Source organism: Equus caballus, chromosome 14, assembly GCF_041296265.1.
Source record: "Equus caballus isolate H_3958 breed thoroughbred chromosome 14, TB-T2T, whole genome shotgun sequence".
Taxonomy (NCBI): Eukaryota; Metazoa; Chordata; class Mammalia; order Perissodactyla; family Equidae; genus Equus; species Equus caballus.
This window is the reverse complement of record NC_091697.1, coordinates 21,672,342-21,689,445: the sequence shown is the minus strand read 5'-3', so window position 1 is coordinate 21,689,445 and position 17,104 is coordinate 21,672,342. Positions and strand designations below refer to the sequence as shown.

The 17,104-nt window shown below is 54.6% G+C and overlaps 1 protein-coding gene across 3 annotated transcripts in view; it reads left to right on the top strand.

Moving 5' to 3' along the window:
- The window catches only part of CPLX2 (complexin 2), an 80,557-nt gene extending 75,847 nt beyond the window's left edge, over positions 1-4,710 (top strand). For all 3 annotated transcript variants that reach the window (XM_014730503.3, XM_070233877.1, XM_014730505.3), the window contains one exon: positions 513-4,710. In XM_014730503.3, coding sequence (XP_014585989.1) covers positions 513-710 — 198 coding nt within the window. In that variant the 3' untranslated portion in view covers positions 711-4,710. The remainder of the gene's footprint in view (positions 1-512) is intronic.
- The last annotated feature ends 12,394 nt before the right edge of the window (positions 4,711-17,104 follow it).

Genomic DNA, 17,104 nt, shown 5'->3' with positions numbered 1-17,104 from the left:
AACCCTAGAGACCAAATATGTTTAGAGTCCAGAATTTGGGGACTTTTGGAAAGTACCATAGTGCCCTGAGCACCCGTTACAGTTACGCGTCACTCCCGGTGAGTCTGGGGCTGCCGCGCTGTGCCACACAGTTCAGTGCGTGTCTGGTCCCAGCACTGCCATAAATCACGGCTATAAGTAGCCTTCCATCGGTTCGTGTCGTGTTTTGTCACCGAAATTTGGCCCCAAACATATGGGAGAACTTTCAGCTTTCAGATCTCAGGGGATTTCAAAAGTGCAGAGAAGTTATTATGAGCAGGCGTCAATTTTAAAGGAAACGCTATGTGCTGTCTCTCTGACTGAGCGCCTCCTGAGGACGGGGCAGTCCTACAAGGAAGGGGTTCCTGTCCCCATTTTATGATGAGAGGACTGATGCTCCAGAGTTCCCATGAGCTGCCCCAGCCAAGTCTGCATGAGCTTGAAACCCAGCTGTCTGTCCCCGCTCATGCTCCTCTCTGCCCTCCCCTCCTCAGTATGGGCTGAAGAAGAAGGAGGAGAAGGAGGCTGAGGAGAAGGCCGCCCTGGAGCAGCCCTGCGAGGGGAGCCTGACTCGGCCCAAGAAGGCCATCCCTGCGGGCTGCGGGGACGAGGAGGAGGAGGAGGAGGAGAGCATCCTGGACACGGTGCTCAAGTACCTGCCCGGGCCGCTGCAGGACATGTTCAAGAAGTAACTGGCCCTCCTGCCCCGACCCACTCTACTTGTTACTAATTTTTTTTTTTTTTTGGTTCTTTCTTTTCTTTTTATTCAGTTAAGTCTCAGTTCTGAAGGGGAAAACCTCAGTTGGCCTCCGCCCTCCTTCCCGGGCCAGGGGCTCCCCCCCTGAGCACTCCCTCATACCCCCTTCATCCCAGGGTATCCAGCCCCCACCTCACTCCCAAGTCGCTAGAAAAAGTGAAGACAGCTTTTCCCCAGAAGGGGGCGTGGAACCCAAAGCGGGAGGCACAGGGGGCCCCCTCCAGAAGCCTAAGGTCTATGCTAGTGCGGTAACCCCCCTACATTCCTTCATGCGCCCCACTGCCAGGAGGACCACTGTCCCCAGCCAGCCAAAGTAATGACACATTCCAGCCCTGCCCAGCATGCTGACCTTGGGCCTCTGACCCTCAGGTCAGGGCAGGGGCGTTGAATGGCCTGGCTCTGAGGAAGGGAGTCAGGGCAAGCCTGCACTGTGAGGGCCCCGGCCTGAGAGGCCCCACTGTATTCTGGCCAGGCCTGGGTCTGGGCAGAAGGCTGGGGCTCTTATTCTTCCGTCCCCCTGAAGACACCCAGTCCAGGAGCACCCCTCCCCCAGCTGACGAGGCATAGCCCCTGCCAAGCCAGTCCCTCCAAATGGATCCTCTTTGGACTTTAACTCATCTGTGGAGGGGCCCCAGGGTAGGGCAGCCCCTTGTTCCCCCCAACTCCACTTAGGTCCTGGGACCCCACTGCCAGGCTGGGCCCAGCTTGCCCAGCCAAGGGGCTGCCCAGGCCCCCCAGAAAACACTCGGAGCCATTGGGCAGCAATGGCCCATGCCGTGGGATCCTCCCATTGGTGCAGCCAAGCTGCCCCCATTCCTATCCACCCCTCTTTCCTACCCTGTCCTATCCATGTGTTTCCAGAGCCCCGTGGTCCCCAGGAGGACCCTACCTGCCCAAAACCCCAAGCCTTTGGGGAGAAGCCAGTTCCCACTCAGCAGAGGCATCTGTCCATTCATCTCCTTGGCCAAGAACAAACTCTCCTCTGGGATGTGTGAGACTAGCATTTGTCCCCCACCCCAAAAATTCTCAAGGCCTCCTGCTCAGTCAGTTGTGTGAGAACTGGGGGGCCATGGAGCACATGAGAGAGGAAAGTGTGTGTCCATGCATGCACAAGTCTGTAGTGCATAGACTGCATCAGCAATTGTGTGTCCAGAGATTGTACATATATGTGTATGTTTAGAGTGTGTGTATGTCTTGAGATGGTGTATGTGTGTTGGTCATCATATCCCTGTGTTAGAGACTGTGTACGCTAGGTAGCCTTGTGTATGTGGGCTTGTTCAAGGTGGTGTGTATGAGTCGAGACTGTGTCATACATGTGTGCTAGGCATCTCATGTGTATTTTAGCTTGTATCTACATGTGTTTGCAAAACAGCATGTGTGTCAGGAGTGATGGGTATGTGTTAGATGTTGTAGATGTGTGTATTTGAGAGAGTTGTGAGATGTGCTGAGACTGTCGTGTGCATGCGTGTGGGTCTGAAAAGGCAGTTGTGTGGAAGGACATGTGCTTGGGGAGAAAGAACTTGAGTAAGATGCCCCCTCTGGGCCCCAAGACCATTGGTCACAGGTTGCCACATCCAACAGGAGACCTTGTCCTTGGCCTAGAGTCCTCCTGCCCTTGAGGGGTTCCTGCCTGGGTCCTCAGAAATCTACTGGGACAGACCCAGGCAGTGCCCCAAGAAGCCATGCTGGGCCCCCGCCAGGGCCCACCCCAAAAGCAGGGGCCAGGGAGGGGGCGACTTGCCTGCCCCCAGAGCCCCTGCTCCATTGGCACCAGTTTGCATTCTGCAGGTTTTCCATTTTAGTGGATTTATGCTTTTATTTCAGAGAGAGACGTGTGTCTCCTCTGTCCGTTTCCAATAGTTAAAGCCATATCAGTTAGACTGCAATACTTCAAAGACGAGACAAAACAATCCATATGTTTAGGGAACCAGAAAAGTCCCCTGGTCTATCCCTTCTCAGGGAGCAGGGCCTCAACAGCGCCAGCTCCCTAGACCTGCCCTTCTCCCCCGCCCCGTCCCCTCCCCTGTGCCCCTGTGTCCTGCCCCGCAGGGGGCCTGTGTCTGTGCCTGTGTCTGTGATGGGGAGCCACCTTGCACCCCTGTTGTCTGCTTGTCTCTTTGTGTCTGTTATCCTGGGCAGGATGGTCATTCTCTAGAGCCCTGGGGCAGAGACAGGCAGGGCCTAGTTTAGGGACCCCAGACCTCCCCAGACCCTGTATGTGAGCCCCACCTGGACACAGGAGTGAATTGCAAGTGTTCAGAAAGGTCTCCCCCTTGACAAGGGCCCACAAACCTCGAAGGTGGTGCCAGGGCACAGAGAGTGCCAGATGGGCAGCAGAGACTAAGGCCCAGGGAGCTTCAGGTGATCAGGGGAACCTAGCCATACAAGATATCCCAGGTGGGCCTGAGGGACCCCAGACCCTCAGAGGGCATCCCTGGTGGTCGTCTCCACAGTTCCTCTGCACCCTCAGAGCAGGCTCAGGGCTTTTCCCATGTGAGAGTGCCCTCCAGACTGACTGGCTTAGTCTGGTGCAAGTCCCAGACTCCTCCAGACTCTTCCAGCCTACTCTCAAGCAGCAGGACTGGCGGTCTTCCTGGAGGTGGGAACAGGGGAGGAATTTCTGCCTGGAGCATACCTGGCTCCAACCACTGCCAGGTGATCATTCTTGGGTCCAGGGGGACACGATGACTGTCATTCCTGACACAGACCTGGCTGTGGAGAGAAGCTAATGTATGGCCCAGAGAGGATGTCGTGTGCAGCACATTTGAGGGGGGCACAAAATATGTGTGGGATGCTCTAGCAGGGAAGGGATGTTCACAGGACGTACCTGGGGTGGGAGGAGTGTGATCCACTGGGTGGGAGGGGGGTGAGTGTGTCACCCACAAATGGGGCAACATGCACATGACACACTTAGGAGTCAGGGGCAGGGAGGGAGCGAGCCCAGAAGTCAGCATGCACATACACACACACAACACATAGGGAGACATCCCCCGGCTAGGGAGAGAGGAAGGAGCAGTCATTGTGCATGGGTGAAAACAGGCAAGGGAGTGCGCACCACCCAGTGTGGGCGTGTGAGCTTGCCAGGAAGGCCACTGCCGTGCTTGTGTGCCTGGAGTTCACCGCCAGAGCAAAGGGACAGGACCTCTCTGGATCTCCCACGCTGGGCACTGGCAACAGGCCAGGATTTCCACACGTGGACATTCTCCACTCCAGGTCTAGAAGCTCCTGGAAGGTCCTTACCGGCAAAGCTGTGTGGGGTCTCCTCCAAACGCAGGAAGTCAAGAGGTGTGTGTGTGTGTGTGTGTGTGTGTGTGAAAGAAAGAGAGCAGAGGGGAAAGAGACAGAACAGAAGTATTTCGGCCCAGGCCCCCTCAGGTGGGGCAGCTGGTGGGCAAGGCAGCCTCCCCGAAGGCTTGTGGCTAGAGTAAAATGGGGCAGACCCTTAGCCCAAGAGCCCCCGGCACCCAGCTGGCAGGGTTGCCTACCCCCACCACTCAACTGCTCCATCTTTCTGGGGTCCCACAGGCCTTTACTAGACAGGGGACCTGGGGGTCCGACTGGCTCAGACAAGGGCACGTCTCCCAGGCCTGAGGACGTACCTCCCTGCACCTGGTCCCCACTCCTGTTGCCCACCCTCTTTGCTGGGGACAGAATGGGAGGTGCTCGGGCAGGCCCGGGGTAGGGTGGGGGTCCTAGAGAGACTCAGGTGAGGACGACCATCCTGCTCCTGCGGGGGAATCCCTTTCCTACACCTGTGCCGTGTCCTTGTTGCTCTGCTTCCTTTCAATGTGTCAGTGCCTGGGGGAGGGGAGGGACACTCCCTCACGCCCCCTGAACCTGACCAAAAGCCATGGCTGTCGCTCCCCCTTTGTATGACGCAGATGCTAAGATGTACCAAACCAATCATGACAACAAAGAAAACACCTTGTACAGCAGCCCTCTGTCTGTCTGTCCTCTTCTGTCCGTCAGCACCACCACAGCTACATGGGGCACCAACTGGCGGTGGGGGGGCGCAACCCATAGAGCTCAAGAGGCCCCAGAGAACCTTCAGTTTTACCCTCACTGCTGGCCAGGACGCTGTGGAAACAACCCCAGGAATCAGTCAAGGCTAGAGTGGGAGCTGGCTCCAGAGGCTGAGGCCCTCTTACCTCCCACCCTCCAAAGCCAATAGTACACCCCAGGAGCTGGTGGTCCAGCCTGGTCACAACACCCCACACCCCATCTCTGGCCACCTTCCCCCCAAGCTCCTCAGGGTGTGGCATCCTGACATGCTGCCAAGTGACATGGATGTGCAAAGGCCTGTCACTGGTCATTCCCACAAACGTCAGTGGAGTTCCTGCTCTGCCAGGTAGGGTGCAGCAGGCTGGGGACACAAAGAGAGGACACCACTCAGCATTGGTCCTGACACAGACACTTCCCAGGCCTTGCTAAGGAGTCAGGACCAGACCAGAATACCCATCCTCTCTTGGCTGCCCCACACCATTGCCCTGCCTTAAGCTGGGGCTCATCTTCCCTCTGTTTGGCTAGGTAGTCCCCACTCCCCACACACTAGTCTCCCAGCCTCCACCTCTTCCCTTCCATGCTCTCCCCACCCCACCCATTCCCCATCACCCCACCTCTCCTAAAAGATTCAGCTAAAACACAAACTTAACCACCTCACTCCCCGGCCAGCACCCTTCAATGACCTATGGGATAACATCAAAACTGTCCAAATGGCCTTATGTGACATGACCCCAGCCTGCTAGGTCAGACCCACACCCAACTCTGCTCCAAGTGCCCCTGGTCCCCACACATACCATGCTGTTTCGTGATGCATATTCTGTCCCCTCTGCCTGGAACGAATGTCGCCCTCCCCCTCCCTGGTACACCCCTCTAACTTCTCAGGGTTCAGCTCAGCATCAGCTCCTGTGTGAAGCCCACCCCAACACAGGCCCCAGCCCCTGCCCACAGCAGTTTGTTGCTGTGCTTATATGACAAAGAGCACCACGGCTGAGCGCTAGGATAGCGCTGGGTTTGCTGGTGGGTTCCAGCACCTATCAGAGTGAACAAGCGGTCTTGAACAAGGCACTTAACCCCTCTGAGTGTTTGCTCCCAACTGAAATGGGATAGTAGTCATTGCTCTGACCTCTGCAGCTGTGGGGAGGCAGCGGGGTCCTGCACGCACCCTCTTAGGACTGCCTGCCAAGCATTCGGTGAGCGGCCCTCTGCAGATTCTACTGTGAGTTACATCTCTGCACAGACCCTCGCTAACTTGAGGGCTCTGTAAGGGTGGGGCTGGCTGGTGCCCCCTGCCTCCCAGCATCACCACACAGTCGAGCCCACACTGAGTGGCTGCTCAGGACCCCAGTGCTGACTCAGGGCCCAAGCAGTCAGTCTCCATTTCATCTACAGAGTGGCCACAGTCACTTTCCCTTCAGCTCTCTGCGCCTACGGATGGTGCGGGGAAGAGAGGCAGAAGCTGACCCCTCCCTCTTCTGTGCCCTAACATCGCCCTTCCTGCCTGTTCTCCCAGAGCTGCCCATGGCCCTGGCCCAGTGCACCCCTGGGGCAGCAGGTCCCCAGACTCTTGGAGTCAGGGAGCTCCGTGTGCAAAGGGAGGAGTGAGGCTGTGGAGAAGGAGGGTACTCCGGGCAGAAGGGCTGGAGGAGACGAAAGTAGTCTAACATGGGAGGCAGGAGTGGGGAGGGAGAAGCTGGGGATGTCTGCAGGAACTGACTGAGTTCTTGGTGAAAAGCCGAGAGGTTGGGCACATCAACCAGGGTGCCAGGCAATGGAGCTCAGGCTCTACTTGCAGGCAATGGGGAGCCACTGAAGGCTCTTGAGCAGAGGTGTAACATGATCAGATGTGCAGATTGAGGAAGATTGTTAGGGCTATGAGGAAGATGAGCTGGGAGTAAGAGGCTAGAAGCCGGGAGCCCAGGAAGGAGCTGGTGCAAGGTCAAGGTTGGAGGTGGTGAGGCCTGACTTCAGGCAGTGGTGAAGGGACTGGGAGAAGTAGGCGGATTGGAGAGCTATACAGGGGGGCAAACCGGCAGGAGCTGAGGAGGAGGGAGAGGGCCACTGCCTTTGTCCCCATCAGGCTCGGTTCTCCCAGATCCGGAACACTGGTGGGAGACAGGTTCGGCAGAAGATAATGAGTGGGACTGAGGTGCCTGGAGAGAGTCCAGTGGGCTGTCTTCTCTCCACACTGGAGAAGGACAGAAGCACAATCCGTGCTTTGCGTGGGCTAGCCCCCAAATGGAGCGGTGTCTTGACCATTTACTTCACCACAGGGATCAAAGCACAGGAAATCAAGATGCTTGGAATGGGGAGAGGATTTGAAGTCGAATCCACCCTCCCATGCAGCCCAGGAGCCCCTTCTGCGCCGTCTTTGGTGGACGACACTCTGCTTGGATTCCCCACAGTGCGGGGGCGCTCCTGGCCATCGGACGGGTCCTTCTGACTCCTACAGCAAAAGCTGCCAGGAGGCAGGGGGTTAATGAAGCCTCCTCCAGCATCTCTTTAATTGACTGCAAAACCTTGCTTCCAGACCACTCACTTAGCACTTCTAATTAATTGGGGCTTCTTGCCTGATCTAAGAGATGATTTGATACCCCCCCGAGGACAGTGTTTTCTCAGCTAGGATCCTCCAGCAGGAGCCGTCGCTACACACCAGCCTCTCTGTGGGCACTGACCTGAGTGTGAATGCAGACTCCTGCCTCCTTTCCTCTCCATGTGTGCTCGGGCACAGAGATGGAACATGGTACAGACTTGCTGGGTGGGGCCAGAGCTGATGTTACCCTCTCCTTGGATCCAGGTCCAGGGTGCCCACCCCATCCCGGGGCAGGCCCAGTGGTCTCCAGCTCTCAGCCACATCAACCCCTGGCTGCTCTCGGAATGAGAGGCACTGGGCACGACCCTGCCTCCATGAGGGTCAAGAGGCCCACCCTAAAGTCCATAAGTTGGGGAGCAAAGGGAAGAAGGGCAAGGGGGCCTCCACTTACTAGGCCCCCACAATAGGCCATCCACAGGGCTGTTGCTTGAAAGGCCCCACCTCTGTCCATCCTGACAGGAATCTGTGAAGTCAGGATTATGCCCGTTTTACACATGAGAACACCGAGGCTCAGAATTAGAGGCATAAAATGGGAATGAGCATAAGCTTTGGTTTTCAGACAAACCTGTCTTTGAATCCTGATTCTTTCTGTCTGGTCTTGGGCAGATGACTCAGCTGCTCTGAATCTTGGTTTCCTTATCTTTTTAAAAAGCACTGATATAATAATGTCTAACCCCAGCACCACCACCAAGGTCGTTGAGGTTATTAAATAAAATAATGTCTGTAGATCCCCTAGCACAGTGCCTGGCACATAGCAGGTACTTAAAACATGACTGCCATTACTATGAAATGCTGCTATTACTATGGCAAGATTGAAGACCAGATGAGTAGAGGAAAGGAGAGAGAAGATGTGGAAAGGATAAGGAGAAGATTAGTTTCAATAAAAATCCTCAAGTCATCCAAACAGTAAATTGGGAAGCCTGAATTTAAAACCAAATCTGTCTCCTGTCTTTTCGCTGTGACACAAGGCAAGCTGAGAGGCAAGGGTTGCAAGAGAGAAGGGGGACAGAAGGGAATAACTGTCTCTTCCAGGAAGCTCTCTTCAGCTCAAAAGAGACTTAGCAATGCCTATTAGGTATCTGTTGCTGCATAACAAATTACCCCAAGACTTAGCGGCTTAAAGCCATAAACATTTCTTTTCTCTCACAGTTTCTGAGGGTCAGAAATTCTGGAGTGGCTTGACTGGGTAGTTCTGGATTGGGCTTTCTCATGAAGTTGCCATCAAGATGTCAGCTGGGGCTGCAGTCTCATCCGAAGCCTTGACTGGGGCTGGAGGATCCACCTCCAGGATGGCCTGGTCACATTGCTGGCAAGCTGGTGCCAGCTGCTAGCAGGAGGCTCTCTTCCTGGAGGGCGTCTCTGGAGGCCTTCTTGAGAGTCCTCACAATATGGCAGCAAGCCTGCCCCAGACTGAGCAATCCAGGAGAGCAAGGTGGAAGCTGCAACATCTTTTAAGAGCTAGCCTCAGAAGCCACACGCCATCACCTCCACACAGTGTTCTGTTGGTTAACAGACCAGGTCTCATTAAATGTGGGAGGACACTACACAGGGCATTAACACCAGGAGGGAAGATCATTGGGGGTTGGAGGCCATCATGGAGGCTGCCACCTCACAATGCCTACCTCAGCCCACCTGCAGCCCCTACTCAGCAAACACTCCTCCACTCATCTATGCACATCCTCTTTCCCTCCAGCCTTCAGCAAACCCTTCCCAAAAGCCATCCCCACCCCAAACCCTGGGTGAGGTGCTGCTTTTCAGACCTGGGTGTGACATGGTCATGGGAGCTCAGAGTCCAGACATGCAAACCAACGCACAGCAGGGCATCAGGAGCAAACATTTGGATTTTTCCCCAGACCCGGTTCCAACCCTGCCTTGTTACCTTGAAGCCATTTGACCTGGAGCATATTATTTTCCCCTCAGGGCCTCCGTACAAAAGGATAATAATACCTGCACTGCCTACTTATTGCAACCAGTGCATTAAAGGGCCCAGCACATAGCAAGTTAGAAATAAATGACGACTAATACTATTAATATTACAGCTCTAAATAAATGGAGATCGCACTCCCAAACCTGGCCAGCAGTCGCCTTTAGGCTTCCTCTGCCCCATAAGAGAAGGCTGGGTTCTTGGGCCCCAAGGCCAGACCCGGCTCCTGCCTGCCACCTCCTCCAAGGCCTGGCCGAGCCTTGCTATGGCTCCAACAGCCAGAGGCTCCCTGGCTGCCAGCCCTAATCAGCAGCTCCAGCCGAGACCTCAAATTGATTTGCCGTCGTTTAGCTGGGAAGCAAGAGCTCTTCTTGACTCGCAGCCAAAATCCATTTTGTGAAAGCAAAGTAATCACCTCCGTGGCAGGTGTCCAGAGGATGTGATAGAGATCGAGGACAAAAAGTCTCCATCCTACCACCAGAGCCCAAGCCTCACTGCCGCTGTCTTAGGGCCCCCTCCCTCCTCCTGCTCATGTGTGGGCTGCTGGGTGGGTCCTTTCGAGGCGGCCCGTGCGCCTCACGTGCTCTAATGCAGTGAGTGGCTCTCAAACTCTGCAGCAAGTGGAACAACCTGGGGATGCTTAAAAGATACCACTGCCTGGCCAGGCCCCTCGACATTCTGATTCAGTTGGTAAGGGGTGCACCCTGGGCATCGGGGTTCTTACAGGCTCTCCGGGTGGTTCCAATGGGAGCAAAGTCGGGGAACTGCTAGTCTAATGCACAGAGCGTTGGCCTCCCCTGGCTGCGTGCAGCACTGCATTACTCAGCCCTCAGCAAGGTCTCCTGAGCGCGTACAGGTGCCAGGCACTGCTTAGGAGCTGGAGACATCACAGAGAACAAAGAGGTTGCCCTCATGGAGTTGACGTTCCAGCAAAGGACACGGACCAGGAACAAAAGGATAAGTAAAATATATAATATGATAGATAAGAACAAGTGTTTGAGAAGTCACATGTGGCCAAAGTCACTTTTGTTTGCCTCCTGGGTCACCCACACACCAGCACCTGCACCGTCTGTCTACTGCTGTCAGTTTCTGGTCCCCAGCCCAGATCCAGACAGAGTCTTCACTTCAGCCATTCAGTGACCCAGCTCACACAATGACCCCCACCCGGGCCACACCCTGAGCCCAACACCAAGCCCAGAGTGAGGCAGACATGCCCTCAGTCTTGATAGTCCCTGGTCATTTGCTCAGGCCTCAAATTCTCCCGGAAACCCAGCACTTCGTGTGGGAAACGAAGCCTCTCTAGGCCTGCACAGCTCTCTTCTCTGCAGCTTCTCTACAGAACCCACTGGGCTTTCTAAGGATTTTTACTACTAGGATCTAGAGGCACAAGAAAACAGATGAACTAAACAGATGGGAAAGGCCCGAGTGGTAAGGTTGTTGACGCTGGAAGGCCCCTTAGAAAACATCCCATCTCACCCCCTCACTTCACAGCCAGGCCCGGAGAAGTTAATAATTAACTTGCTCAAGGTCACACAGCAAATCAGCAGCAGAACCGGAATCAGAGTCCGGCCCCCTGTCATCCAGTCCTCTCTGCTGCCCCATACTGCCTCCCTAAGAGAGTGCAGGGAGAGCTACCCACTGGGGAAAACAGCCCCCAGGATTTCCCTCGGGAATCCACTCTTCCCTGTTCTCTCCCCACAATTTGGGTGAAATCCAGTCAGCTCAGCACCAGGTCTCCCTCAGCCCCAGGATCGGGTGGGGCTCGACTGCAGACCCAGGGGAGGCAGGGCAGGCAGTGAGACTTGCTGAGACCCAGCAGTTGCTCTGGTGTATTTAATCTGGGGACCAGGGGGCAGGAGTGGCTGCTGCCATGTTGCCATCTCATGTGGGCTGAGGATGAAGCCAACCCGGATGGAGAGGAGATTTGAGAGATGAAAAGAAATGGAGTTGTGGGACATCCTTTGATCCTCCACCACCTGGAGGAACTCTTACCTTGGGGCTTTTGGTTTCATCAGTCAATAAATCCCCCTTGTGCTTAAAGCCAGTTTGGGTTGGGTTTCTGTCACCTGTAGCTCTGACCATGACAGACAGGAGTCCCTTTCTGGCTCTCCCAGCACCTTTCGTACCCGCTCACTGACCCCCACTGTCCTTTTGCCCCTGGTGTCCTCTCTTCTTAGAGGTTCACAGAGCACGGTCCCTCTCCCCACATGGCACTGCTTCTCCAGCTCCCTGCACCCGCCCTCGAAGATGCCCATGTCCTAATCCGTGGACCTTGGGAACATGCTGTTAGTTGACATGGCAAAGAGGAACCCAGGCTGCAGAAGAAATTAAGGCTGCTATTAACTGATCTGAAAATAGGAAGATCATCCTGGATTATCTGGTTGGGCTCAATGTAATCCCCAGGGTCCTTAAACCCTGGAGGGAGGCAGAAGGGCGAGCCAGAGAAATGGTAGAGTGAGAAAGACTCAGCCCAATATTGCCAGCTTTGAAGACGGAGAAAGTCAAGCCAAGGAAAGCGGAAATGGTCCCAGAAGTTGGAAAAAGCAAGGAAATAGATGTTCCTGTAGAGCTTCCAGGAGGAGCCCAGCCTGCCCACACTTTGACATTAGCCCAGCAAGACTGAACCCCGTCAGATTTCTGATCTCCAGAATTGTAGGAGAAGAAGTTTGTGAAAACAAAGCCACTATGCTTGTGGTCATTTGTTACAGCAGCAACAGGAAACTAGTACCCACATCAAAAGACCCACACGTGGGCATTTGGGAGACTGGTCGACATTTCACTTCTTCCTCAGCCCCGGCTGAGCATCTACCACATACCGGACTCCGAGCTGGATGCTGGAAACAGCAAGCCCAACAAGGCAGCCACGCCCGGCTCTCCAGGCTCCCACTGCCAGCTAGGGGCAGGGGACAGATCTGCAGTCAACTCTGATATAGAGTGCCACGTGCCGTGACGCAGAAGCGCGTGGGTTGCTACAAGAGCCCACAGCAGAGACACCTAAACCTGCTGAAGTCAAGGAGGGTGCCATGTTCAGGAAGCATTTCCTGGAGGAGTCAAAAGCTGAGCTTACTTGGCTGAAATTTACATCCAAAGGTGGGGAAAGGCATTCCAGGGAGAGGGAACAGCATAAGCAAAGGCTCAGAGTGTGAGGGAGCATGGCATTTTGTGGGAACTGGAGCATGCCAAGGGTTGGAGGGGATGCAGAAGCAGAAGTTGCAGCAGGGGCCAGGCCACACAGAGCCCAGACTGCAAGGATATGGAGCGTAGACTTCATCCACAAGTACTGAGGAGCCATGGAGAACTTTAAGCAGGAGAGAACGGGACAGGCAGCATGGAGGGTCAACCAGCGGCTCAGGGACCAATGTGGAGACTCCAGAAAAGAAGGAAAAGTGTGTGAACGCGGGCACAGCAGTGGGGAAGAGAGTGGAGGGAGACAGTGGAGAGCTAATGAAGGAGGAACAGGCCGGGTGTGGCTCGCCCACCGGGGTCAGGGAGGGAACAGAGCTGGCAACGACTCTGCGTTTTCTGGCCTGGGCTCGTGGGCGGACAGTGGAGCATTTCTCTGAGAGGGGGTGCCATGGAGGCGGGGCGAGTTGGAGGTGGGAAGAGGCAGAGGCTCCAGGGCCCGGGAGCATCCCCAGGGTGGTCCTGGAGGCAGCTGCTCAGCAGAGTCTCGGGTAGAGATGGGACTTTGAGTCATCACTGCTCAGCTTTAAGGCCCTACAAGCTGAGAGCCAAGGGGCTGGTGGGAAGGGAGAGGAGAAGAGGCCTGGGGAACTCATCGCTCCACAGATCTCTCTACACAAGAAAAGAGAAAATGATGCAGCCCACAGTCGAGGAGCAGGAGGACGCCTCAGCACCACGGCAGAATCGGCAGGATTCCCAGAGACAGACAGGACAGGGAGTGAGCGTCCCGTGGACGCCACAGCTCCCAGCCCTGCCACCACGGTAGCCAAGGAGTCCCCAGGGTGGGGGCGCAGCTTGGAGGGGCCCAGGGATGATCCAGCTCCCTGTCTGCGTCCAGGGATACCCAGGACACCATCCCTGCTGCCAGGGAGGGGCCTGCACCATGGTGACCTCAGCCCTCCCCTCATATAATGAGAAGGGGCTCCCTGGTCCAGACAGAGGCAGAGCCAACCCCACCCCACCCCCCTACTCCCACAGTTGTTTTCTTCCCCGCCCGCCCAGCTCACCATCCTAGGGAGCATTTAATAACTAGCTGCCAAGTCCCCTGGGGACAGACTAATGAAGCCGCCTCCCGCAGCTTGGGCTCTGAGCCTCGCCCCTCCCCGCCTACTCCCACCCTCCTGTCCCTCTCTTGAAAACTCCCACCGTCCCCATTGGAGCTTGGGGGCCTCCATCTGGGCCCCAAATTGCTTGGCTTGAGAGGAGAAAGGGAGCCCCACACCCTGGGAAAGGCCACAAGATGAGGGAACTGTCTGGGGCAGGAAATCCTGGGGCTAGAAAGTGAAGCCCCTGCCTGGGCCTCATATGTGAGTGTCCTCAGAACATTTGCGGAGTGGCTGCAGGTGACAAGCAGCATGGCCCACCTGCCATTGTTTCTCAGGGGCATAGGGCTGCAACTGGGTCTCTGGCCCGAGGGCCAAAGGGACCCCAGCTTGGAAGAACTGGGGCTTGGATGTCAAATGGACATCACTACCTTCCACAGTGTGTGACCTTGGGAGAAGCTTCCTAACTTCCTGGAGCCTTGGTTCTCTCGTCTGTAAAATGGGGGCGATGATACCCCCTCACGCAGGGAGGATGAAAGGAGGTCACGTATGTAAAGTCTTGACACGGGGCCTGGGGCACAGAATGTTCACAGTAAATTATGTGCCAGAATGTTTCCAATTGCACTCCTTGGCAAGATGAGGTGTCCAATCAGGATGTGGCGGTTGCCCTGGAAACACAAATTTCTCTGTACAAAGGGTCAGCAGATGCCATGGGGGCTGGACTCCCCTCTCTGGCTTCCCCTAGGCTGGTTCTGTCCCTCTAGGGGTTGGTACTGTTTTGTAAAACCTTTTCCTCCTCTTGCTTAATCACTGCAGGTCCCTGGAGGGCCTCCTCAGGTGAGTGGATTGTTGCGCCCATACATGCGGAAGCTCAGACCCTTCCATTACACCTCCTTACTCCAAACCACAATCAGGACCGCACCAGGGAGAGACAGTGCTGCCCCTCCACCCACAGGGCTGACCCGGACCACGCCCGGATCCTGGCCCAGCTCCCCCACAGTCAGGGGCTATTGTGCTCCCATGCATGCTGCCGCCCGGCTGGATGCCCTTCCCTAAAGGGCTCCACCAGGACTTTGCTGATGGCCCAGCGCAGGTGCCCAGGCTCCCCTCAGCCCCCGGTCATAAGAGACCAATGGACAGGTCTGTCTCCTCAGACCAGGCAGGGGCTCCTCTGGGGTTCGATGAGGAACCCCAGTCAAGTTTGCTAGCCAGCCATCTCCCCTTCTTCTGGGTGCAGGACCCTAATATTACTTTGGGGACCACCCTCTTCCACTCTCAGCCCTTGCAGTTCTGGCTCCCCCGCCTCCAGGTGTGGCATTGACCCAGATTTGATCCATGAGAGGGCCACACTGCCCAGCCGCTTGATTGGTTCAGGCATGGTCACAGGACCCAGGTGTGACCAGTGGGAGGACCACATTCCCCTAGCCACAGTGATTGGCTTAGCAAAGCCCTCGTGACACAGGTCTGACCAGTGAGAAGACTACCTGGGACTTCAGCTGGAAGCACTGGGAAGGAGGCTCCCGCACTCCTGTGCAGTGGCAGAGCTGGCCCGATGAGGGCCTGGAGCAGCCAGCAGCCAGCTATTTTGTCACCCTATGGGGAAAACCCACCTGGGAGGGAATCCCGCACAGAGGAAAGCAGAGCTGAGTGATGGTGAGAGATGCAGGTTTGAGCCCTTGAGCACCAGGCAATCTTCTCTCCTCCTTGCCAGGGCAAGGCCACCCCACATTCACAGCAACCCGACTTATCAGCCCTGAGGGACAACATGGATGAATCTTGGGGGCAAGAGCACTCGCATTTTGAGGTGAATGTTAACCACTGGGCTCAGAGTCGGACAGAACTGGGTGTGGGTCACAGCTCTGCACTCCTGCATGCTTGACCTTGGGCAGGCTACAGCTTCTGTAGGAAACTCAGTTATATCCTCTTTGAAATGGAGTTAGCACCTGAAAGCAAGCCAGGAGACTCTATGCTCTTTCCTGTGTTAGAAAGTACTCCCACTTCTCCAATTTGTGAACTCCTACTAAGCCTTCAAAACCCCACTCAGCATCACCTCCAAGCAGTCTTATTCCCTCCACTATGCCCCTGCAGAAATAATACATATTGAGTGCTTACTATATGCCAGGCATTGTGCTGTTGTATTTAACCTGTGCAATAACCCTAAAAGGTAGAGACTAAAATATCCCTGTTTTGTAAATGAGACATCAAAACTCAAAGAGTTTAATTAACTTACCCAAGATCATGCCCTCCACTCTCTTCTTATACTTGTTATATACATGACAAGACTCTGAACTCCTGAACCTTGTTCATCCCTGTGTCCCTATCCCCTCACCAAAGAGCCTTTTTGCCAGACTGAAGCATCCACGCACGTGCTGACGAAGAGAAACTTGTAAATACTTCTCCGACCCATCTTGTCCCCTTGCCTCCAACCTGCTTGTCCCCACCCTAATGCCTTAGGCCCTGGCATTCACTGAGTGTCCCCAGGATATAGTGGCAGGGCTGAAATCAATTGCTCCCAGATGCCCACTGGGTATGCAAAGAGGAAGCTGGACTTCAGTTAATGGAGAGCCCAGCCCCTCTGGAGGGCCAACATCTCTGCAGATTTGGAAATATCTGCTAGACACATCATTAGGTGATCAAAGCAAATGCAGAGCCTATTATAAATGAAGTAGTGTTGAAGGTGTATCTATTCATATTTGTTTGTATCTGCATTAAAAAAAGCTGGAAGGATACACAAGAATCTAATACAAGGGTTTATTTGTGGAGAGGGGTTGAGAACAGAGTGGATGGCGACAAGTGTGGGAGTTAAACTATTCATTTTATACTGTTTTGTATTGTTTTGATTTTTGAACCATAAGAATCTATTATCTATTTAAAATAAACAAATACAAGATTTTTAAATAACAAAAGATGAAAGCCCCACTCATCTCCATCTAACTATTGCCATGCAAAGATGTGGGCTCTGTGTTGCTGGAGTTTGCAATTATTCAGAAGAAACCAGAATACAGGAGTTTAAGATGAAATAGCCCAATTTTTAAATGTTGGTAATTACTATATTTCATCAATACTAACCAACCCATATTTTCACATATTAATGTCACTGAAGATGGGGTTCATCTTACAACTGCAGGCATGTCAGAGTTTGTGAGCTTTTTCCCCTTAATGGTGCATAAAAGAGAGATGCACCTTGCAATCAGCCTCATAGTACAGTTGATGAAATAATACAATAATAGTAGCGTAAACAAGTGTTTTCAAACATCTTCCAGCCAAAGAGAACACACGTGAGAGCCAGGTAGCCTCAGAGGCTGCTGGGCTTGCCCCTCAGCCATCCAGCTCCTGGCTGCCTTGTCCCGTGGAAGACAACATGGCCAGGTCCTCAGCCCCTCTGGGTCCTCACTGGGGCGGGGCCATCAGACACCACCCAGGGCCCAGCACTGCAGCTAGCAAAAGGAAATGCTAATAAATATGCATTGAATGGATGCAAGACAGGCAGAGGAAATGATCTAGAGACAAACTGGAGTTGGAGATGACCTCTCAGTCCACCTGGACTTGGCCTCAGTCCCTGGACCCACCCTGATGCACCCTGATGC